Genomic DNA, 26088 nt, shown 5'->3' on the forward strand with positions numbered 1-26088 from the left:
ACCAGTCATGAGGTGGCTGCATTCATTTTTTATGTTTATGCAAAGAACATTTTCACCAAGAAAAGACCTGATGATCTTAGCAGAAGTGGAGTTTCCATGTCACTTTTTGTAAAGTTAACAGAAAGCACACACCACCTTATCTTTCCCATCAGCCTTAAAGGGGTTGTAAAGGATTTTTTTTCCCTCAATAGCTTCCTTTACCTTAGTGCAGTCCTCCTTTACTTACCTCATCCTTCAATTTCGGTTTCAAATGTCCTTATTTCTTCTGAGAAATCCTCACTTCCTGTTCTTCTGTCTGTAACTCACCACTGTAATGCAAGGCTTTCTTCCTGGTGTGGAGAAAGCCTCTTGAGGGGGGAGGGGGCGAGCAGGCAAGTCAGGACACTCTCTAGTTTGCAGATAGAGAAAGTAGCTGTGTGTTAGTGGGAATCCTGACACTCCTGTTCGCCCCCTTAAGAGGCTTTCTCCACACCAGGAAGAAAGCCTTGCATTACGGTGGTGAGTTACAGACATAAGAACAGGAAGTGAGGATTTCTCAGAAGAAATAAGGACCTTTAAAAGCAAAATTGAAGGATGAGGTAAGTGAAGGAGGACTGCACTAAGGTAAAGGAAGCTATTTAGGGAAAAAAATGTTTTCCTTTACAACCCCTTTAAGAGCCCATTCACACAGGCGCAACACGACTTCCAGCACGACTTTGGGAGGCAACTTGGACACGACTTGAGTATGAATCATCAGGCAACTTACAAGGCAACTTCAAGTTGCCTCCAGGACAGTACAAGGCAACTTCAAGTTGCCTTCAAAACAGGAGGCTTTCTAGTGGCCAATCAAACAACAATCAGCTCTGTGGGAGGGAGGGGTTTGCCTGAGAAATGTATGTTATCTGCCTGTATTGTTGCTTCAGTTAAGACAGTGATCTGACTTCTGAGGCGACTTCCACTGAAATCAATGGGTACAAGTTGCCTACAAGTCGGATTGAAGTAGTACAGGAACCTTTTCTGAAGTCGGAGCATTAAGACGGCTCCCATTCACTTCCATTCATTTTCTTGACCGCAGAATTTGGGTCGACTTGAAGTTGGATCCCAGGTCGCCCCAGTGTGAACCGGCTCTTACTCAGCCTAGGTGGCAACAATGTCTCTCTCCATAGATATAGAGGAGAAGTGAACATAGCTACCCAGGGACAGGAAGAATGTTAGGCCTCTTTCACATTGAGGTGTTTTTCATGCGGTACAGCGCTAAAAATAGTGTTGCTATACCGCATGAAAAATCATGCCCTGTAGTGTTCAATGTGAAAGCCCGAAGGCTTTCACACTGAAGCGGTGCGCTAGCAGGAGCGCTCCAACAGTCCTGCTAGCCGCATCTTTACTGCGGTATAGGAGCGGTGTGTTCACCGCTCCTATACCGCGCCTTCCCATTGAAATCAATGGGAAACCGTGGTAATACCGCCCGCAACACGGGCGGTATTAACCCTTTTTCGGCCGCTAGCGGGGGTTAAAACCTCACCGCTAGCGCCCGAATATCACGGTAAATACGACGGTATAGCGGCGCTACAAATAGCGCGGCTATACCGTCACCGCGGCTCCACGCCTCAATGTGAAAGAGGTCTTATTCCCAGGATTATCAGGTGCAAATGGAAAAGCCTGAGAAAAAAAAAAAGACTAATGCGAGCACAACAGCTAGGAACAGGCAATCTAAAATATATGAAATTTTTGTTCATGGGTTTAGATACACTTATGTGGTTGTAAAGGCTGAAGGTTTTTTACCTTCATGCATTCTAGGCATTAAGGTAAAAAAACAACCTTCTGTGTGCTGCTCCCCCCACAGCCACCTCCCTTATACTCACCTGAGCCCCCTTTCGATCCAGCGATGTGCACGAGAGCCTCGGCTCTACTGGGACTTCCCCTCCCCATTGGCTGAGACAACATCGGCTCCTACTGCTGTCAATCACAGTCAGAGAGATGAGGCTGGGCCGAACCACATCTCTATGTGACTTATGGATGCATAGAGCAGGGCTCGGGAGTGAGCACACACCAGTGCCCCCATAGCAAGCGGGTTACTATTGGGGGCACTGGTCTGGGGGGGGGGGATCAGGAGTGCCCGTGGGGGACCCGAGAAGATTAGGATCAGGCTGCTCTGTGCCAAACTATAGCACAGAACAGGCAAGTATGACATGATTTTTTTTTTTTAAAAGCCCAACCGTTAATACAGCTTTAAGTTCCATAACTGACACATTTCAGGATTGATGAATACGCATATAAAGTACATGCAATGTGATGGTTTATTACATTCCATTGTGCCTTTATTCTGCCATAAATAAAATGAAATGATTGAATAGAGCAGTCCAACTGTGACATGTTCTCATTCTAATGACACAGGAACAAATACTGAATTCTAGAAGTATAAAATACTCGGGCGATTCCATAATCTTCTACAGACATGATTGAATATGCTTGCCTTAATACTTGTTGCTATTAAGGACAACGCACAAGCAATGGAACAGTAATTATTCACATATCTAGCAGTAAAATTATGGAATATGAATACCGCATGCCATTGCCATTTAAAAATGAAATAATGGCTACAATAAGGAAATAACTCTCATTTTGTCACTTATGAATGAAAAATTGCGTTATAGATCATATATAGTTTATCACAGTCATGAACCAATATTATTGAGGAGCCAAACTGCCATAGGCATAATTTCAGGCTTGGCTTATATCTCACTTCTATATCTGCAATGACGCACACTAGTCTAAATATTGCCTGTACATCTGCCCCCAACCGCCAATCAGGCAGTCCGTGGGGGGAAAAAACATGAAATTGTATGCGTATGCTTTATCGCTTTTTATGGTAAGGCAGATCTTTCACTAAAATCCATCATCCATCACCCTCCCATACTAAACGACTTTTTTTTTTCTCTCATACTAAATGACTAGCTCAAAACCTAAAAATAAAGACAAAACATTAGCAATAAATAGTAAGGTTGGCTACAATAGTCTAAACCGCTGTACACACTATGAGAAAAGCAGACAATCGACCAAACAATCCACTGTTTGCCGAGGTTTCACAGCATGTCCGAACCGAAGATAGAAATAATGTATGAAAATTCTCGCACGGCAAAGAGTTTATTTTTGTTGTTATTTGTTGTTTTTGATCATGCGCAGTCTTTCGTACCGGATATTTCTCAACCCGAAAACTTTGGTTCCCGTACGAGAAAAATTTTGGAGTTTGTTTATTCAGAAGTTTTCGTTCAGAAGGCTGGAACCGGCTGTCGAACAATGTGTACACGCCATCAGAAAATCGTACAATCGTTCCTCAGAAGAAAATGTTCACCCGATTTTCTTGTGTGTACGGGGCATTAGGGGTTTACTAAATCTGGAGTGCGCAAAATCGGGATCCTTTCTGCACAGAAACCATTCAGCTTCAGTAAGGACATTTCATGTTTCAGGCATCTATCACAGGGACAGGAAGTGAGGAAAAATCTACCCAAGGGGGCCATATACAAAAATAAAAGCCTGGCAAATATTTTAAAAACTGCATTCCAGGTACGCATTTCTTTTTTTTTTACATAATTATATTGGTCCAGCTTGGTTGGCACAGACACCATTCAAAGAACACACTGCACGTTCTCAATGAATGCAAGTGTTCTGAATGGATGAGGTGGAGGAAAAAAACAGTGGCATCACAATCTCAACCTCATCTAATTAGAGAATGTTTTGAGGCTTTATATAGCGCCAACCATTTGTGCAGCGCTTTACAGGGCAGACAGTACAGTTACAATACAATTCAATGCAGGCGGAATCAGGGGGCCCTGCTCGTTAGAGCTTACAATTTAAAAGGCAAGTTATACAAAAGAGTCAAGTTATACAAAAGGTAATAGCTGCAATAAGTCCTTTCTTGTATTAAGAGAGGTATGGACTCCAGAGAGAGAGAGAGAGAGAGAGAGAGAGAGAGAGAGAGAATGTTTCCCCTGTACAAATCATTAGTAAGAACTCATCTGGAATATGCAGTTCAGTTTTGGGCACCAGTTCTCAAAAAGGATATCGGGGAACTGGAGAAAGTGTAGAGAAGTGTAACCAAACTGATAAGAGGCATGGAGGAGCTCAGCTATGAGGAAAGATGAGAGGAACTGCATTTATTCACTCTTGAGAAGAGGAGAATAAGGGGGGATATGATCAACATGTACAAATATATAAGGGGTCCATATAGTGAACTTGGTGTTGAGTTATTCACTTTACGGTCAACACAGAGGAGACAGGGGCACTCTTTATTCTTTACATCTAGGAGGAAGAGAGATTTCATCTCCAAATACGGAAAGGTTTCTTCTGGTTGAACCAGATGGACTTGTGTCTTCTTTCAGCCTAAATGTAACTATGTGGGGGATGATCTGATGGAGAAAATAAAAGTACAGTTGTTAGGTGGAGAAAGGATAGCCTTCTCTGAGGAGAAATGTTTTCAGGGATTGCCAAAAACAGGGGTAGGCAACCTTAGCCCTCCAGCTGTGGTGAAACTACAAATCCCATCACACCTCTGCCTCTAGGAGTCATGCCTGTGATTGTCAGGGTCTTGCAATGTCTCATGGGACTTGCAGTTTGACCACAGCTGGAGGGCAGAGGTTGCCTACCCTTAATTTAAATTAGACAAAGTAGAAGATAGTCAGATGGAGGTACGGAGAGGCTCAGGGGAAGTCCTGGAGGCGAGCATGGGAGGAGGTGACAAGGGAACTAGAGAGCAGGAGGTCTTGGGGGGAACAAAGATCACAATTTAGTTGGCATTTTGAGACCAGGTTAGTGATGTAGCTGGGGGTTGAGTTGTGTTTGGCTTTGTAAATTATTCTTGGCATTTTGAATTAAAATTTGTTGGGTTAGTGGAAGGCAGAGAGGGGTAGTGGACACTGAATGTTTAGTAAGGTGGATGAGCCTCTCACCAGCATTCATGATGGACCAAAGGGTGGCTAGCCAATGAGGAGGGAGTTGCAGTATTCAAGACGAGAGATAACCAGGGAGTGAATTAGCAGCGTTGTGGTGTCATTGGTTAGGAAAGGACATATTTTGTAGATATTGCGTAGGCTGAGGTGGAAACTTTGCTCCCAAAGTAGAGTTCAGAGGCCAGGATTACACCTAGCATCCTGGCAGGTGGGGATGGGTTGAGAAAATGCAGTGTTCCCTGAATGTCACCTGTGCCGAGCAAGCGACCTCCTGTGTTTGTATGCAGCAGGGCAGCCGCTTGGCATGGGACCAGAATTTAGGAGCAATCACTGTAATAGCAATGTCTACTATGATTTCCAGCTTCCATTGGGATCTTTCAGGAATGACACATGCATACTTATATTTGTCCAAGCTGAAGAAAAGGAACTATGTAAAAATATGCTTACCTAAACTTCAGCTTTAAATTTTTCATTGCCCTATCCAGTAGTGCATTTTAAAAAATTGTCTGGAGGAACGTTTTATCATGTCGTCTGGGACTGTCCAGTGATCCGGGGCTACTGGGACGAGGTGGTGGCGGAAATTACTGCTGCTACTGGACTCCAGGTGCCGCTGGACCCTAAGGTTCTCCTTCTGGGTATTATGGAGGGTGTGACACAGTCCACGCATGCTGGATTGCAATTGTTTTATCTTTGTTTCTACGCCAGGAAGGCGCTACTACACCAATGGAAGTTGACAACCCCCCCCCTACTGTGACCCAGTGGCTTGCACTAGTTGACTCAGTACTGCCCCTCTACAAGCTGACATATATGGGCCGGAAGTGCCCTCGGAAATTTGACAGAGTATGGGGGTTGTGGGTGGCGGCTAGGGCAACCTCTGTATAGTGCCATGGCTGACGATATTTTTGGACTCTGGGACGACCTCCATGACAGGCTGGGTAGTCTCTGGTGCCCTTTTTTGACGAGACTAGATCTCCACACCATCGCACACGTGTTGAACTGTTCTCCCCCTGAGTCGAGATCCTCAGGCCCTAAGATGCTAGGTGCCTTTGGTCAATGACCTACAGATAAGTGCTGTTCCCTCTATGTCTCTGCGGAGACCCATATTTCCCCCCCCCCGCACTGGGGAAGATGCTCACTGCCCTGAAGTATAAATAGTTAGTCTTCACCTTGTCCGGTTACCCAACCTGGACCCGACAGGGTCTAACCCTAGTGTGTTGCTCTTTACTTATATCAGTATTTACTCTGTGCTGTAATTTCTGCTGTAATGAACCTTGCTGTACCACAGTTTTGTTGATTTATTTTCTGTATTGTTTTTGTTTTTTTTCTTCCTTTTTTCATTAATAAAAACGTTTCTGTTAAAAAAAAAAAAAAAAATTGTCTGGAGTTAGGGCCAGTTCACACCATAGAAACGCAGTCTGGATGCATTCCAGATTCTTTTCTGCAAGCACATTTTTGGTGCGTTTTTAACACAGTTCAGTGACTCACCCCCCCTTTTTTTTCTTAACCTTAAATAAGGACATGTGCATTCCAGTGCATTTTTGGTATGTTTCACAGCATTCCAATACAGTCCAGTGCAGGAAAAATGCAGCATGTGCTACTTTTTTTTCTGGAACGCACTGGAACTACAAGCACTGGTGTGAACTATGCCATTAAAACCATATAACCTACTTTCCATGCGTTTTTGATGCAAAAAAAAATTGTATTGTGGTAATTGTATTGCATGTGGTGTGAACTGGCCCTTAGGCTTTAATAAGACAGCCTGACTTTAAAAGGAAAATGACCCAAGAATATGGACGATAGTAGTTTAAACTATTTTTCTAGCTCAACCAAGCCAGACTTTCTGAAACTGGCATTGGATAGGAGTTACTGAAAAGGCAAGTCAGTTTGAAAAAACATAGTACAGTCTAATCACCAATAACAATACCTAGACACAGATGCCGGTCAGACATTTCACTATATGTAGATTTCTATATACAAACATACTCATACAGCAAATGCTAATCATCAAGAGCTACATCATTGAACTCTGCATACAATGTGTGTTTTGTGCCTCGGCTGTCAATATCCACACTATGAATAAAACATCAATTGGAATCCAATGTCAGTCTTCACTAGAGACATTACAACAAACACCACATTTACTCACAAGCTTCCACGTCTTGGTAGGCTCAGTTCCTTCTGCAATAGAACAAAGAAGAACTTGGTTAGAGAGGAAAAAACTAAATTCTGCACACAGTCACAAAACTAGTTTATGGATAGATTTCACGATTAAGGTCAGTGAAATAAGCTTTTAAATTATAAATGATTTAGCATGAGGCAGAAACCCACCTTATAATACAAAGTAAATAAACCAACAAACAGAAATATGCTGCAATACTAAATAGAAGGCACTATAGCCCACATCTCACTTCCAGGCTGCTGTAAAATAGTGGAAGGTGGTAGTCATCTTGCTGACTAATTAAATAAGAAAAACACTTGTAATTTAGAACATGACAACTAATGTACACGGCACATTGTTCAACCTCTTCTGAATGATTTAACTTGACAGCTAGAAACCGGTGTCTAAAAATGTCAGTTTAGCCACGTTTACATGTTGCGTTTAGCCGTGTTTGCATCTAGAAGCGTTCGAAAAAAAAAAAAGAAATTGGGTTAAAATTAAATACAAAAAGTAAAAAAGTGCGCTATACCAATACAAAAGTGAAAAAGAAATTAAAGCCGCTAACTCAAAAATGTTATACAAACATACAAATCATAAACAAACGGTGGAGTAGCGCTAAAAAGTGAAAGGCCTTCATATACCTTCTAAATCAATGAGAAGGCTACATAAGAGTCCAATAAATATCAAAAATGTGAACAAATTGATAAATGAAAAATAGAAAATTAATAGTCCAAACGTGTGTCAAATTTGAGTGTAGCACACTGCTGTAACTATGAAGGAAAAACTCTGGGTCCAAATGGTAAATATAGCTTGCTGACCCTTACCAGAATGGAAGATCCTAATGGATCTAGTCAAGCTGAAATCACTGGATCCTGAATGTTGGAATGGAGCTTATCTGTTAAAACGATCCTCCAAGGGGTCACCGATCCACCAATAAAGCAACCAAAGAAAATAAGCTGATATGGTGTAAATCCGTGCGATAAATTAATACATGAAGAGCATCCCCCAGTGACTGGCAACAGACAGTGTGAACAAACGGAACCACCACCAATACACACACTGACCCTTACCAGAACCTGTGATCCGTCAGGATCAATCAAAGCAGAGGGGATGTGGACAATGTGAAGTTATGGAACGTCCCAACCAATAACATCGAATTCACCAGCAAAGGTCCAAATATGTGTGAGAAAGGAAAACTCACATAGCGTGATACCGTAGAGGTTTTTAATGCAGAGGTTTTTAACTGCAAGTGTGCTGCTCGTTTTTGCATTAAAAACCTCTACGGTATCACGCTATGTGAGTTTTCCTTTCTCACACATATTTGGACCTTTGCTGGTGAATTCGATGTTATTGGTTGGGACGTTCCATAACTTCACATTGTCCACATCCCCTCTGCTTTGATTGATCCTGACGGATCACAGGTTCTGGTAAGGGTCAGTTTGTGTATTGGTGGTGGTTCCGTTTGTTCACACTGTCTGTTGCCAGTCACTGGGGGATGCTCTTTATGTATTAATTTATCGCACGGATTTACACCATATCAGCTTATTTTCTTTGGTTGCTTTATTGGTGGATCGGTGACCCCTTGGAGGATCGTTTTAATAGATAAGCTCCATTCCAACATTCAGGATCCAGTGATTTCAGCTTGACTAGATCCGTTAGGATCTTCCATTCTGGTAAGGGTCAGCAAGCTATATTTACCATTTGGATCCAGAGTTTTTCCTTCATAGTTACAGCAGTGTGCTACACTCAAATTTGACACACGTTTGGACTATTAATTTTCTATTTTTCATTTATCAATTTGTTCACATTTTTAATATTTATTGGACTCTTATGTAGCCTTCTCATTGATTTAGAAGGTATATGAAGGCCTTTCACTTTTTAGCGCTACTCCACCGCTTGTTTAAAATTAAATACGTCTGTAAACGAAACGCTGCTAAATGCGAGTTTCCGCTTTTGAATGCATTTTTTTGGGTTCCAGAAAAAGGCCTCTAAACTCAACCACCTATAATTGACCCTGTGCACATGTACTGATAAGAGAACAGAGATGAGTTCAGAAGCAGTTGAAAAAAATGCCCAACTGCTCCTAAACATCCGTTTACCAGCAGCAGTGTACATGAAGCCTAAAGACAGACACACACTTGAACGCCTTTGCTGTGGAGGGGGCAGGAGCGACCGACTCAGGCTCTCAGCGGCTCACTTTGGCTGTACTTTCCCTTCAAAAAGGACTCTACTAAGAACAGGGTTTCCACTTCCTTTTGATCATCACCCTATTTCAAAGCAGTGGCTTTTAGCATACCTGGTGTTTCTCTCCCCCCCCCCCAACTCTTAGGTCAATACACGCTAGTGGTGTAGGGGTTAACAGAAATAGCCAGAGTGTGTGACACAAGATTTAGGCATCGGACACTCCCAGAAGCATCAAATGTAAAGATTATTCAGGGTGATGTAGCTTTAAAACGGAGCAGCAGGATAGGAAAGTATAGAGCCCCCCCCCCCCCACCCACCCCCCGGCTATTTTTGCCACCTTTGCCACTTGAAAACTAACTCTGTGCCAATTAAAAAGTGCCTTTCTGGCAATTTTTTAAGGTTTTGGACAGGGAATGAAAAATTATTTCTAACCCCTGTTGGTTTTTTATTGTCGTGTCCCCACTAGAAAGATTCCCACCCTTTGTCCTAGTGACCACTGTCACCAGGACAGAAAATTATTATGATTAATACAATAATTATAAAGAGGAAGTAAAGTCGCTTTCATTGTACCTACAGGTAAACCCCTTGCACCTAGTCTCCACTCTGGTGAGAAAGATATAGGGGGGGGGGTTAGGTGAGGTAGTATTGGAATAGTATATCGTAGTTACATCTGGAGTCTAAATGTCCTCTGGACTGTATATAGGGAGTGCACAAGGTTATATGGTAAAGCTAAACCGGAGGACTAAAGAGAGTACAGGAGAGAAAGGGGGGGGGGTTGAGTCGTAACCTTCTTTTTTTTTTTTTTTTAGGCTTTCGCTGCCTCCTCCCGGCAAAGTGCAGCCAACATGCCCAGGTTTTGCAGAGAGTTGTAGGCTCTCTCTGGCCTGGTGAACTAGGTCCCTCATTTCAACAATCTTCCCTACGCGTTGGAGCAATTCTGAAAGAAAGCTTTTTATCTGAATGCATAAAAAAAAAAAAACTTCTGATTTTACAACCCCTTTAGGGCCCCTTTCAGAAGGGTGTTCCAATCAAGTCCACCTCTCAGTTTTTCAAGAAGACCTAAATCGGAAGGGTAATTTCTCTCCTATAGACAGGCATGTGTAAACAGACTTGCATCCATTTATACCCGCCTACCTCTGGGTCAGACCAGGTCTGCAAACAAAAAAAAAGAAAGAAAGAAAGAGGACAGAGTCGGAGGTAGTCTGTTTACTTTCAGCTACACACAGAGCAGAGCGGCTCTGTCTGAGCAGACACGGATGTGTCTTCTGCCACCCTGTTCCAATCAGAAGGAGATCATCTTATGGATCCCCTACTGATCGGAACGGAATCTGCCCCGTGTGAAAGGGGCCTAAGGGCTAGTACACATTGGCTGAATATTGTCTGGTTCAACAGAAACTGGGTGGTGTTTAGCCAGTGTGTCCAACAGCCTGTACAGCTTCTGTTGAATGGGCAAGCTGGAAAACCATGGAAAAAGTGGAAATGGATGGACAGCCGCACTCCAAAGGAAAATGAAAAAGTAGTCTTTATTCATAAAAACTGGACACGGAAATCCAAAAATACAGTCACATAATGGGACATCCGACGCGTTTCACACACAGTTAGTGCTTAGTCACTTGACTAAGCACTAACTGTGTGGGAAACGCGTCGGCTGTCCATCCATTTCCACTTTTTCCATGTTTGCCTAGTGCATTGCCAGCACCTTGGACTCCTGGGAGGTTCCTCAAATTGTCTGCTAAAGATCCACCTGGAGCGGTGATTCCTTTCCCTTAAGCTGGAAAACCAGCAGCCAATTGAGATCCGTTGGCTGCCAGTGCTGACCAGTGAGTTCAATAGCTCAACGGGGAGATCCTTGTACCAACATTGCATAGTTGGTACAGCAAGCTTCTCAGTTTTTTTTTCCATTTAGCACACAGGGTTGAACTCGTAAAAGCTGCCTTTGTGTACCAGGCATACAGTAAGTCTCTGAATTGCAAAGATGAGAGGGTTTTGAGTTTGAGATGGTATAAATAAATGGGGGCTAGCTATAGGGACTGATCTATAGGAAAGAAGAAGAAGAAAGGGATCCCCAAAAGTTTAAACAGTTTATGTCTTAAGATTTGTTTAGCTACAAGATATATATAAAATCAGAATTTTACAGTTTTGTAAAAAGCTGCTAGAAGACAGAATGCACCTTTAATACACATTACATTTAAAAGTGAATATAGTCATACACTGAATTATTCATAATAAATACTAAATTATTACAGCATTATATCATGCAAATATTTCAGTGTTGAATCAATATATACTGTAGATGTAAAGTTGTTCTTTCAACATCAGGCAGACAATACTAATGCTCCCATCTTTATAAACAAACCAGTCAGCCATAAATAACCCAAAAACCTGGATCGCCATAAATGCTCCATAAATTCTTCACTGTAGCATTAAGCTCCAGTTGGTTAAATAACAAACCAAGCAAAATATTTATGGCCTGCTCACAAGAATCCTTGGATTATTGATTGTAACGTTTTCCACATGGTACACCGCAATCCTTCACCGAAACATATTTGAATGTTTCTAGAGGACTCTGTGACACTAGTGACTAAAATATCAATTTGCTGGGAATTGTCTTCTGAAATATGTCAACATTAAAGTGACATTTTCATATTCACCCTGCTTTCCGCTGCTATGTCAATGTATGAATTATGGTGATAGTAAGTGGGAATCTAATGTGTTCTGCACAAGCTTAAAAGTCAATTTGATATTTTCTTGTGCTATAAAATTTACATTATTACACAAAAATAACCTCCATACACACTTATATTTTTCATTTATTCTGGTATGATGACTTGAAGTGTATCTAAATTCAAGAACAAAAATATAATATATGGCCATTTACCAGCCCATACCATATCTATTGAGGAGCATCATTGTCAAAGTGTGTTAGGACTAAAGAACCCCCCCCCCCCCCCATTCATCTCCACAACTTATACCGGATACACACATGCCAAATGCCGGGAGACCTTGGCCAGTTAAAAAAATAAAAAATAAAACGTCCGACATTCGGCCTGTGTGTATGTCGGTCTGTCCGACAAGCATGCTGAAAAACCAGCAGCCAACCAACTCCCGATCAGCGCATTCAGCCAATGGCGGACACCGTTGATCAGAGTGTTCTGGAGGGGGTAAAACTAAACGGTAAACTTAAAGGGCTGATATCACAGCTTCAGATAATAATGCAGTCCCAGATAGCAAGCATTTGTGCTGCAAGCTTAAAAATGACTTGCTAAGCTATTGCTAGGCTTACCAGACTTCATAAGTTTGTTGCACAATTGCAGCAAGTCGCATGACTCCAGATCAATATTCTTTGCAAACATTCTGCAAGTCTACTGCAAGTTCTGGATCAGTTATATTGAACAATAGTCATGCCACCACAGGGGTCACTGTGGCTACATTTTAATGCTGTAGACTTGCAGAGCTCTTGCTGTAGACTCATCACTGCAACTTTTCTCTTGCTAGAGATTTTCCATACAAATTTGCTACAAATTGGAAAAGTATCAACTAGAACCTCAGGTGCTCTGTAAGTGTACAACTTACCAGTGAAAAAGTGCAGCAAGTAACAGACTTACAATTCAACACTGACACAAATTTGTGGCAAGTTATCCTTGTTATCTGGGGTGTACACAATGTAGCAGTGGATTCTGGCAGGATCAACAAGTTTTTTTTGTGTGTACTTATCAAACTGATATAACAAAAGATATATTCAGCAAACCTAATGGAAACAAAATTAGAGAACTTCATTGATGGGCCCCATGCACACTAGCGTTTTTTTGTAAGTTAAAAAAAAAAACACTGGAAAAAATGCCAGATAAAAAAAACGTTGCTAAAAGTTTTTTGTATATAGTAGCGTTTTAACAGTATTTTAGGAATGTTTAAAAGCAGTTAATCCATAGAGTTGGGTCACCTCCCTGCCCCAAGTGTATTACTGGAGAATGAAGGAACAGCAGATGTAGACACTTGTAGACATGGTAGACACTTAGCCGATTTTTTCAGCCCATTTTTTAGGGCTGAAAATACCCCCCTCGGCTTATACTCGAGTCAGTGTACCTGCATTCTTGACAGGCGTCGATTTTTTTTTTTAAAGCCGCGGCTTCCTCCTGGCGTTCCGTTCGGTGATAGCCATTTGACACTGTGTTCCGCCTATCACGGAGGTCCTTTCATCCTCGGACTGTTTCCCAGCAGACACTGTGTTCAGTGTTCCGCCAATCACGGACGTCCTCTTTTCCGAGGATGAAAGAATGTCCGTGATTGGTGGAACACTGAACACAGTGTCTGCTGGGAAACTGAGTCTGAGGACGAGAGGACCTCCGAGGAAGCCGCGACTTTTAAAAAAATGGACGCCTGTCAAGAATTTAGGTACTCTGGCACAGTGAGACTGCAATGAGCACAGTGAGGTATGGCACAGTGAGACTACAATGGGCACAGTGAGGTATGGCACAATGAGACTGCAATGGGCACAGTGAGACTGCAATGGGCACAGTGAGACTACAATGGGCACAGTGAGACTACAATGGGCACAGTGAGGTTGCAATGGGCACAGAGAGGTATGGCACAGTGAGACTTCAATGGGCACAGTGAGGTATGACACAGTGAGGTTGCAATGGGCACAGTGAGGCGTGCAAATCGTTGACCCTCTTTTCCGCTTACAGTAGCTGCTGCATTCTCACCCTAGGCCAATACTCGAGTCAATACGTTTTCACATTTTTTTTGTGGTAAAATTAGGTCCTTGGCTTATACTCGAGTATATACGGTATATAATTGTATTTGGCTTTTTAATAAATATTAGAATGAATAATAATTTATTTTTGGCCATTTTAAGCACCTTTTTTTGGCAAATCGCTGATCACCCTATTTTCGGACAATCATTTTTGCTAGCCATCTATAAAAAGCTTAAAAGGAGTAGCATAGCCAAAGCTCATTTGGCTGTACTTATATGGGTCACAGGAGCGCAATTCGTTTTGCACTCCCGTGACCCGCTTTAACCAGAGAGCTAGCTGAAGTCCAGTCTCTGCTGACATCAAAAATTTCAGTCCAGGCACCGCGTTATCGCATCAATGGAAGTCGGGATCTGCCAGGTGCCTGGACTGAAACCCAGCTCAGCTTCCCACTGGGCTACAGAGTTTGAGATGACCACTCCCCGCCTCTCCAGAGCTCAGCACTCCAGTGAGTGAGGAGCAGAGAAGAAAGCTGCTGATTGGCAGTCACTAGCTCTCTGCTCGGGGGCTGTCAGAACGGAGCAATCAGCAGTGTTCAATCACTCAGATCACAGTGCAGAGGCGCTGGGGGACCGATGCTGCATCCACCTAGATAAGTATAAATCAGGAAAAAAACAAAGCCTAATTCTCTTTAAAAAAAAAATGTTTTACTTACAGTATATCATAATAAAATAACCAGATTTTCTATGGCTGACCCGTGACCCTACCCTTCAGCAGAAATCATGTGGTTGAGGGTATAGGATTTGTTCTCAAGACTGACAAATTTCAGCCCTTCTGTTTCCGTTTATATCTCCCTGCAGGATTAACAGTTTTCAGCTGACATTTGAGCTTATATTTACAGTTGTGGATTTTATGTCATTACGTTGATTTTACCTGATCTCTGTCAAACCGAAGATGCAGTTATACTAAATGTCATGTTCTAATTTTTAAATACAAAATTTAAATATAGCTGTCAGTGGAACCACTTACTTTTAACAAGAATTTTCTGCACGAGTAGCTCAGTAAAGCCATAAAAGCTTCACAAGCCCTGCTTGGCAGCCACTTCAAGGCCTTGAGGACTGAGGAAGATGTGTAGCATTTGTGTATGACAGTTCCTATAAAATGTTCTGCAGCAAATCTTATAAAGCTTCACAAGAATAAAAATAAAAAATGTTCCCTAATTTTTAAACATATAATGAACTTTCATGTGTCTGAAGAAGCCTCTTCTCTAAAAGGTTGTGCCACTATGAGATAAATGTCACAAACTTTGATATCAGAAGCTCTTCCTCAACCAGTTGACGACACTGGACATGTTACAAAAGCTCAAAAAATATCCATCATAGCACACAGGATGTGTGTTTCACATCAGTCAGTCCTTCTGACCCGCTGCCATAGCTTGGGGCAGTAATATATACGATGTAGGGGAGGAATCGGCTTCAAAATCCTTGCTGTTTCTGGGGATTTGGAGTGGTAAGCAAGGTCCTTCCTAGTTGCCTTAATGCCTGAAAGGTATTCCCCTCTGGTGGTAGCCTTAAATGCCTCCCAAACCATGGGGCAGGAGGTAGAATTCTTGTTATTTTATAGTCTCAGGCAGACAAGCATTAGGGATACACAAGGTAAGCTCTAAAGGAGTATGGTCTAATAATCCGGCCGGAAGATACATCACAGCAGGAAAAACTGGGGGGGAAATCGCAAAGAAAAAATATATCGGCGGGATCCTGAGCCACGAGTGGCCAAAAGATGGGAATAGGCCCCGTTGTCTGGATGCTTCCATCGCCAAAGCTCAGTGACGCCCATACCATTAGCACAGGTTAATAAGGCAGGGTGATGGGAGTGGAGGGGATTGGATGTATCCAGCACCCCATCCAGTATAGTGTTGAAGTCTCCCCCTATCACCAGTTTGTCGGTAAAAGGGCAAGATTCTCAGATATGGCATACGGTATGGCATACAGTATAGCATGGTCAAAAGAGAGGGATATGCACATTTACAAAAGCCCATAAAGTGGCTCGTATGTCTAGAAGTAATATAATGAATCTGCCCTCAGGTCTGTAACAATGATTTCCATAGTACTTAGAAGAATAGCAACCTCTCTGGCATAGGATGAATCTGTGGTGTGAAACGCCTGACACACCATAGCTCATCTGAGAGCCAGTGACTTGTTGCACATCAAATTAGTTTCTTGGAGGAACAAGATACTTGGCTTATGGGAGTTGAGATATTTAAATAGCAAAGATCTTTTAATTTTGTCATTAAGGCCACGAATATTCCACAAGATAAGTTTACATTACACTAAATGGGGTGGAGAAGGATACCGACTGGAAAGGCCCTATGGGCAACGAGTTGCACCAGAGGGGGTGCCATTGTACCACTGATAACAGATGTCTTTGCGATACATATATAAGCCATGCATAATACAGGAAGAGCAACTGAGCAGATTAAAATATAACTTGACTGAACTCCCCTATCGCCCAGGCCAAACTCCAAGCTCCAACACAACTTGGCTAAGGCAATTTGATTCCCGAAACAACCTAGAGTCTGTGGTGTAGTCGGTGGATAACCTAGAGAGTTCAGACGTGTTCTCTTCTAAATAGGCCACGATGGTCCACCAGCAGTAGACTAAACAAAAGAAAGGGGGGAGGTCTAACAGTTCAACAAATAGCAAAACGTCTGGGATTAAGGGAACTTCGCCACTGCTTGAAATGAACATGCCTTAATGAAAAACGGAGGCAGGAGGAGTATGGTGCTCCCAGGCCTGACTGCCACATGGAAATGTAGGAGGTAAGGGAGTTGGTAGATCAAACACCCATATAAGGGGTTCAGTGTGGACAGTAGGTATCTGAACATTGGGTGTGATTAGTGTAGCAGGAAACAGTCCTGCAGCAGAAAAAAATACATAATTTAACAGTACCTTAGCAGAGAGGATAAGAGAATTCCGCTGTCATGGATCAGCTTATCGGAGGGTTGGCAGCAAGGAGTCAGCTCTTCTGAGGTGTTGAAGAAAAGCACCAAGCCTCTATGAGGAAGACAGAGCTGACTGGAGTATAGCATGCTGTATTCCCCCCCTTTTTTCTCTGACCTTTCTCCTCACTTCAAAAAAAGGACTTTCGCTGCTTCTGCTGAGAAGTCTGGGTAGAGATGCACTGTAGTATCCTCTTAAGGCAGCGTAGGGTGTATCTGGGCCTCACCGAGGATCCGATCTCTATCCCTGAAATTCTAGACCATTTTTGGTCCAGTTTCTGGAGGGGCACCAGGGGTACCCTTTCCAGTGGGGAGTCTGTGAGCCCGCTACACCACATAGGTGGGAGAAACACAGATGAGGCCCAGCAGATTTTTGAAGAAGGCTTCCATAAAATCTGCAAAGGCAATCCCCTTCTGCTCCCAACGGTAGGCCCAGGACTTGGAAATTGTTCTGACGCAAGCAATTCTCAGCGTCGTCCGACTTGGCCACCAGTGACTGAACAGTACGCTGGAGTGATCAGAGGAGATCTGCATGCTGAGCAGTAGTGTCTTCAGGGACAGATGTGGGATTCTGTCGCCGAGAGGCAGCCTCTGATCTTATCAAAGTCGTTACGGATCAGGCTGCATTTATCCGCCAAGTGGTCAATCCGGACCAGGAGAGATGACTTACTGTGTTCGATGGCTTGCAGTATGACCTTGTGTCTGAGAGGGATCTGGAGAGTGTACAGGTTGCACAGGAGACCCAGCAGCTTTCCTCTCCACCAGTAAAGCATGCAGCTTCCCTGCCAAGATGGGTTTGGTGCCCAAGGCCGTGGGTGGATCAGCTTTTTAATGGCATAATAAGAAACATGCAGGACTCACAGCAAGGTCCCCGAGGAGATGGCAAGGAAAAAGGTGGCTGGAAAGCACCAGGATTTGTCAAGATCAGATCTATGTTTTTTGGTCTAAAATTTGCATACTTTTTTTTTTTAAATACAATATCATAAGAAAGGGAAAGCCTTGTTTGTCCTTACAAAAAAAGTATGCATTGCTTTGTTATCTTAAGTAATGGAAAAGGTATTGCTGAATAAACAGATCCATAGCAGAAAGGTAAACACTGCTCTAGTACAGGTATGAGAGAGATGAAGTGGTTAAAGAAGCCAAGGGTTTCTTTTATCCAAAATTATCAATATGCAAGAGTAACTGGATGAGTCTTTAGCCCCAAAAGCCTGTTGCTGTCAAAACTTGCATCATAAGGAGGTTGGGCGACACACCTGTTTTATATTGTCACGGTAAAAATCCATGGACACATGACAAACCACTGAATGTGTTCCCATACACCAGATGCTGGACTGTTTTATCAATTGTCAAAAAATGCTCTGGCTCTACATCACAGCAATGAAGCCTTGAAAGTAGCAGTCTCAAAACTATCTGTAAAAAAAAAAGGCTGGGCTGCAACGTACTAATCTTCTGGTGCCCAACATGCAACCCTTTGGCACTTATTGTGCAACCATTGGAGTCCTCGCTGACAGGGATCTCCGTATTGCTTACTTTGATGCCTTCTCAGATCAGTAAAGGAACACCTCTAGTAAAGGAACTAGCCTCTAGTTGTCTAATTGTTTTGTTTATTGCTTTAGAATATGAATTTTTTTCTGTGCATTTCATCTCTATGTTTTCCCCCCCTCTAATTTTTTAGAATAGATCCTGATATGAGAAATATTGAATGAGGCATAGGTAATTTTTAAGGCGTCTGTAGGTAGCACACGTTTGGAAGTATAGATTTGTAAATGAGTTGCAATCTCTAGTTTTCCTATGTAAGGTGTCTCCGGTCCTATTTTCTAAGTATCAAACTCCTATAGCATGTTCACAGTCTTTGACCATCTTCTTTATCACATCTGTAAGCTCTCACCATCTCTGGTAGCATGCCTTTGTCTTCGACAATCTCCTATTGCATGTCTACAGTCTGACTGCTTCCTGTAGCATTAAACAAGGCTCCCTAATTCAAGAAAATGGACTACTGGTGACTCCCTTCTTTCCCCCCCGATAACAAAAAATTGTGTGCAGGCTGTGCTGCCGACCTTCATCAGCCATTGCTGACAGGCTCTGTGAAGGGACACAGGCAGAGCTAAAGCTGTGGGGGATTTCCACCCCTCCTTCTCCTCCTTGAGCTGAGCAGTTGGGAAACTAACAAAAGAGGATTATGGGGCATGTAGTTCCCGATACCAGCAGGTCCAGGACGCAGCCCCCAACATGCCGAGTGGGAGGAGGGGAGAGGACGACTGTGAGAAGAGAAGAGGAACCATGAGGCTGTTGGGTGGAGGGAGCCAGAGAGAAAGTGCCAGTGATTTTACTAGACAAGGTTGAGCGCCAACACCAGACATTGCTCCAACAAATTGCCAGCAAAAAAATTGCCAGTGCCACTCCCTAGATTAGACTTTGGATCTGCCCCTACAGCAACTGTGTGATGTCATGTCAAATATGGACCAAAATCTCTGAGGAATGTTTCTAACACCTTGTAGAATCTATGCCACAGGCAGTTCTGAAGGCAAGGCAAAATGGGATCCAACCCGTTACTAGCAAGGTGTACCTAATAAAGTGGTAATGAGTGTATTATACATATGTGTATATACCTTACACACAAAACACACATACATAATTATATGTATACTGTGTTTATTTTTTTATTTAATTAAAATAGAGCCATGAACGCATATCAAACATGGGCTGACTTTGCATAAATGTCTGTTGACCAAATAATTAAACATCTTTCCACATATTCCCATTATTTTCTTAGACATTATGTCACCTGTCAATAGATGCAGATGATCTAGTTAACAAGATAGATTTTCTCCTTCCAGAAGGCAATTCCGTCATTACTTCAGCTCTAATACCCGCTTTCTGTCACCTCACGAAGCTCAATAAGGTCAGGAAAAATCTGATGAACCTGTCATGTTCTTTGAAGGAGGAACTCAAAGTCACTTGACACAGGGTAAACCACTATATCCCGGGGGCACTACATATAATTAGACGGCTGTAAATGTTAAAACAATAACACATTATAAGCTGGAGAACAGTTTTAATAGTTCAGTGGTCAGAGAATTTTGAGCAATTCTTTATCTCCGAGGCATTTATTCAGGGAGCACAGCACCAAGTATCTCAGTGATGAATGTTTATTAAAGCATCTACTGCCAGAAGGGAGTAATGCATGGCAAAGCAGTTCCCTGCTGACCTCTGACACTACACACAAAATATCCCTCACAGGAATGATTGTGAAGCTTTCCTATAAAAGCCATTTCATTTCCACAGTGTATCGTTACCCTGCAAAGAGGGGGAAACCAGGAAAAAATAGACTCCACTTAGGCTTTAAATAACGATCGCATTATCCTTCTGAAAATGGTGACAAACCCTGCACTTCACACAGAATATTTATTTTATGGTTTTCCTGTTCTGCCTTAGTTTTAATGTAAAAAATGCCTTCACCAGAATAATTTGTAAATACAATCTTCCCATACATGGGTGGAATTCAGAAAGTATTTTCTTTTGAAATCAGCAAATCATGGGTGTTTTGTGATCTGATGGTGCCACTATTGATTTCGAAATTCGACCAACCAAGCCTTTAAATTCATCTCATGTTGCTACAGAAAAAAAAATTCATGGCCGGGAATCTTCTTTTCTTTCCAGGTCACAGCTCCTGCGCGTTTCTTTTTCCGATTCGATTTCTCGCACGATTCTCCCATCATTAGACATTTGTTTGTTTTTCCAAAAATTTCCAACATGCCCAATCACTCAAAAATCACTCAAATGATGGTCGCACGAAACTTGGCCATTGTTGGAGCCCACCAATGGTGCGAAATTCAAAAGAAAATTCTTAGTTATGATTTTCCTAAGAAAATTCTTTTGAATTTCGAACCCATGAGGCCAGCTTTACATTAAAAATCAAAAAGCAAGTAAAAAGTGAGTCCCACGTATAAATACCTTTAGGTAGATGTTACAATGATGACTCAACTATAGCTTCCCTTTCGAACATTAAACATCACTTTGAGGTGTAAAATAACCCAGGAATGTTAAAGCGAACCTTCAAAAAAAATTAAAAGTCAGCAGCTACAAAAACTGTAGCTGCTGACTTTTAATATTAGGGCACTTACCTGTCCAGGGAGCCCACGATGTCGGCACCCCAGTCGATTTTTCAAACGGCTCTCGGGTGCTGCCGTCGCCATTTCTCGTAAAGGAAACCGGCAGTGAAGATTTTCTGAATAGCCCGGCGGCAGTGGAAGGAGGAGGGTGGGCTGAACTTCCGGGGGACCTTGAAAGTGGGGACAAGTACCTGGAAAAACAGGTACCCCCTCACCCTGAAAAGGGCCAAATGTACTGCAGACATACACAAATAATCACATACATACAACTCAGATACAAACAGGTATATACAGAAAAAATATATATAAATATACCTTCCCTTTTTGGGTGGAGCTCCGCTTTATTGTGCATTATGGCTTTGTTAAAGCGCATTGTGATAGGATAGCCCATTTTTAAAAACTGAGCTGCACCAATCAGCTTTCATTATTTTTTCATTAAAGCTTAATTGAACAAGATGAAATTTAGAAGCCGATTGGCTCCTATGCACAGCTGCATCAGATTTTACACTCTCCAGTTATAGTAAATCCCCCCCCCCCCCTAGGTGTTTTGGACGAGATGCATTAGGGTTACTGCTCTCCCAGGATGTTGTTGTATGCCTCCTGGTTCCCTTACCTACAGGCAGGGTTTTCTGCACTGAGTAGCCTCAGGTTAGCCTACCTAATGCCGCGTACACACGACCGTTTTTCGGGTTCTAAAAAATGACGTTTTTAAGGGTCTAGGAAAAAAAACGTTTTTTTCAACCCGATTATTAAAACGGCCTTGCCTACACATGATCGTGAAAAAAAATGCTCTAGCAAAGCGCGGTGATGTACAACACGTACAACGGCACTAAAAAGGGGAAGTTCCATGCGGATGGCGCCACCCTTTAGGCTACTTTAGCCGATTTTGTGTTAGTAAAAGACGATTCGCACTTTTCAGTCTGTTACAGCGTGATGAATGTGCTTACTCCATTATGAACGCTAGTTTTACCAGAACGAGCGCTCCCGTCTCATAACTTGCTTCTGAGCATGCGCGTTTTTTTCACGTCGTTAGAGCCCACACACGACCATTTTTTACGACGTAAAAAACGACAATGTTAAAAACAACGTGAAAAGTTGGAGCATGTTCAGAATTTTTAATGGCCATTTTTTAGATCGTGAAAAATGCTCTGGAGCCCACACTTGATTGTTTTTAATGACATTAAAAAAAATTTAATTTTTTAGAACCCGAAAAACGGTCGTGTGTCCGCGGTGTTTGCTCTGGCCTGGAAACACACCATTTGTCTGTTGAGTAGTAAGGAAACCTATTAAAAAGGAGCTGGTTTGTTGCTTAATCGATGAGAGCAACGGACAAGCATTTGTCTGCCTGTGTATAGTTTATCAGCCTAAAGCCTAGTACACACTATGAGAAAAATTGGATGACCGATCATTCGATTTTCCACAGAAGTGCATATCATGATGTAGCTGGAATGGTATCGACTTCTCAGCTGACAAAGAAACGTTGGCAAACATAGCTATGTACTAGCGTAGTAGAAGAGATGGTGTAGGGTTGTTCTATGCTTCCGAGCATGCACATTTTTTCTCTATTCATTTCCATATGATTTCTATACACATTGAATGAAATTTGGATACTGTGCTCACTAGCCTACACCTTCAGTTTTTGTTGTTCGAAAAGTAGGAATCTGCTATGGTACTATACCCAGTGATGGCGAACCTTGGCACCCCAGATGTTTTAGAACTACATGATGCTTGTGCACTCTGCAGTGTATTAGATCATGGGATATGTAGTTCCAAAACATCTGGGGTGCCAAGGTTCCCCATCACTGTACTATTCAGATAATCGACCAATCGTGGAATACAGAATTTTTCCTCCGATCTTAGGTGTACAGGCCTTATGTGGCATGGTTTATTTTCAGTGTGTGTTTTATTTTGGCAGGGTTTTTTTTGGTCAAGATTTTACTTTCTGGATACTTTTTATTGGATACTTCCAATTCCCAGTTCAGATATGGCAGTGGTATGCAAAAGGCAAAAAAAGTGATTTGTCTGAAGATAGCTATCCCAGTCCAAAATACAATGAGGTGCTGTGAACTCTACAAGCTTTTAATTGCTTAATTTCTAAAGCCCACCAATGCTCAAGATGAAGACTATTATTCGAACAGGGGTCATTGGCACCTGAGAATTGTGTGATTTGTCACTTGATGCTTAAAAAAAAAAAAAATCAGGGTGGTTTGGGGTAGAATCGGGTAGGTTTGTCCCCATAGACTTTGAAGTACAGTATATGTAAACCCTCATATTTAACCGCTTCCTGACCGACGCATACCAAAATACTTCGGCAAAATGGTACGGGTGACCAAAGCGGCATACCCATACATCCCTTCGTAACCCTGGGCTAGCGGGCACACACACGCCGCGTGGTGGCAGCCGGTGGCCCGCGATCGCATCATGGAGAGGCAGAACGCATTTCCCTGTTCTGCCTAGTGACATGACAGGGATCTACTGCTTCCTGTCATTGGAAGCAGTGATCTTTGTCATGTCCTAGGTAGCCAATCCCCCCTACAGTTAAAACACACTGAGGGAACACATTTAACCCCTTGATCGCCCCCTAGTGTTTAACCCCTTTCCCTTCCCTGCCTTTACACAGTAACCAGTGGCTATTTTTAGCTCTGATCGCTGTATAAATGTCAATGGTCCCAAAATAGTGTCAAAAGTGTCCAATCTGTTCGCCGCAATGTCGCAGTCACAATAAAAATCGCAGATCACCATCATTACTAAATATTTTATTTTTTATTTTTATAAAAATGCCATAAAACTATTACCTATTTTGTAGACGCTATTACTTTTGTGCAAACCAATCAATATACACTCATTTCGATTTTTTTTACCAAAAACATGTAGAAGAATACAGATCGGCCTACACTGCAAAATAAATTTAGTTTTTTATATATATATATGGCTTTTTGTTAATTGTCACTCTTTTTGTTTACAGCGCAAAAAATAAAAACCACAGGAGGTGATCAAATACCACCAAAAGAAAGCTCTATTTGTGGGGAAAAAAAGGATGTCAATTTTGTTTGGGTACAACATTGCACGACCGCACAATTGTCAGCTAATGCGACGCAGTGCTTTAAGGCTGAGGCCCAGTATCAAGAACTGATACTGCAGCAACAACAGTGGTAGCAGCATGTTATTTTTCTGGTGTAGAAATGGTCACAGAAACCACCTGCGAGTACTGGTAATACCTCAGCCACATTCCACATCAATCAATATTCCGACCGCACATGTTTCGGGATTGGGCAGAGAAGTAAATAAGTGCTGCAGCAACTGCCAGCTGGCAACTGGTAGCATCACAGAAAAAACATATATTGCAAGCACATCAAGGATCTTTTAATAACGTCCAAATGTTTTTATTCTAAGTGATGGCCGACAAAGGAGTCCTGCATGGCCCCAAAACATTGCACTCTACCGCTGTGATATGATCTCTTTAAAGTAGTTGTAAAGGCTGGAGGTTGTTTACTTGTAAAGACTGAAGGTTTAGGCTCACTTGCTGGCTGCTGCCTGACTAGGCTGTGGGCTGTTCCAGTGCTATTCGGCAGGCTGCAGGGACAGCAAGCACACCGAGTCTGGGCTGAGGGCTCACTTGAGCTGGCTGATCAGTGCCCATCAATGCAGCCCCACCACCAGTGCCCAGCAATGCAGCCCCACCACCAGTGCCCAGCAATGCAGCCTGATCATCAGCTCAGTTTTACCTGGCTGTGCCCATCAATGCAGCATGATCTGACTGTCAGCATTGCCCATCAGGAGAGCCGCTGCCCACCAGCTTACACAGAGCGGGGAACTCATTTACCGCTTACCCGACGTGGATGAGTGACATACAAATTGCCGCCTTCTGGACCTGCTCTGGAGGTCACACTGGTTCCAATGCCACTGCCAGCCCAGAAGGCGGGACTTTGTATGTCACTCAGCCGCAGGAGATGAGATGCCCATTCTAACGCTCTGGGCGCTTGCCCCCTTTCTCTTCAGAGGCAGACTGGGGTGCACCTGCCCAGGATCCAGTCCAAAAGCAGCCCCAGGGCAGGCGCAAGGCGGCCAATAGCCCAGAGTTCCCAGCCAACCCTAGGCCTTGGGACTCAGGGCTAATAATTATAATTGTAATAAAGAGACCCTGGGCTTTATGGGGATCCATTTGGAACTATAGCTCCGGTCAGCCCCCCTCCCCCAACACCACTGGCCCCCCCACTAATACTCGTCTTAGCTCCCTATGGGAAAAAAAAAATCTAAAATAATCGATTTGCCCTCGCAACTCGATTCAAGATTTAAATAGATTGTTTTCCCGAAGCCCTATGCTGTAGTATCTTCTATTATTTATGAGATGCATTTATCTTCTAGAAATGGATTAGCTTGGATCCTGAGTAAGTGAATTAACCACAAAATGCATTGGTCCTAGACACCTTCTATGGACAATCGCCCAAACCAAAAATCTTTACATCATTTGATTTCATTTAGACGGCCATTTTTTTTTTTGATGAAATGGACTTGATCCTTTTTACTTGTATAATAAAGTTGTAATGTTTTTATTAAAGGTTGTATATTCTGTCTAAAACAACAAAATCCTATTTTTTCTCCACCCTATTTTAATTCTGGAGTGTAAGGTGTTTACAATAGTTAACCCATGGTATGTTTCTGATAGAGAAACCAACTGAACAAATTAAGATTACTATAACTGCTTCTGCTGTGAATATGAGGGTGAATTGCTCCCCAGTGCCTGATGCCACAGAGATTGTGAGGGCTTATTTAGTAAGCAAATGTAAATATTTGAATGTCTATATCCTGGCAGCAGGTTGATTTATAGTAGTCTGGTTGGAAAAAAGACGAGTCCATCTAGTTCAGCCAAAAAAAAAAAAAAAAAGAGTAGAAAAAACAAAACAAAAAAACAATGTACACAATGCTATACCCATGCCAAGATGACCTTCAAATTAATATATAGCTAGATTTCCAATAAAAACATTGTTGTTCTGTAATTCTTTACCTTGCTTAAATTGTC

General features: G+C 42.4%; 1 protein-coding gene across 4 annotated transcripts in view; it reads right to left on the reverse strand.

The window, feature by feature from the left end:
* The window catches only part of MAST4 (microtubule associated serine/threonine kinase family member 4), a 742993-nt gene that overhangs the window by 331380 nt on the left and 385525 nt on the right, over positions 1-26088 (reverse strand). For all 4 annotated transcript variants that reach the window (XM_040339988.1, XM_040339978.1, XM_040339995.1 and 1 more), the window contains one exon: positions 7072-7103. In XM_040339988.1, coding sequence (XP_040195922.1) covers positions 7072-7103 — 32 coding nt within the window. The remainder of the gene's footprint in view (positions 1-7071; positions 7104-26088) is intronic.

Source organism: Rana temporaria, chromosome 1, assembly GCF_905171775.1.
Source record: "Rana temporaria chromosome 1, aRanTem1.1, whole genome shotgun sequence".
Classification (NCBI taxonomy): Eukaryota; Metazoa; Chordata; class Amphibia; order Anura; family Ranidae; genus Rana; species Rana temporaria.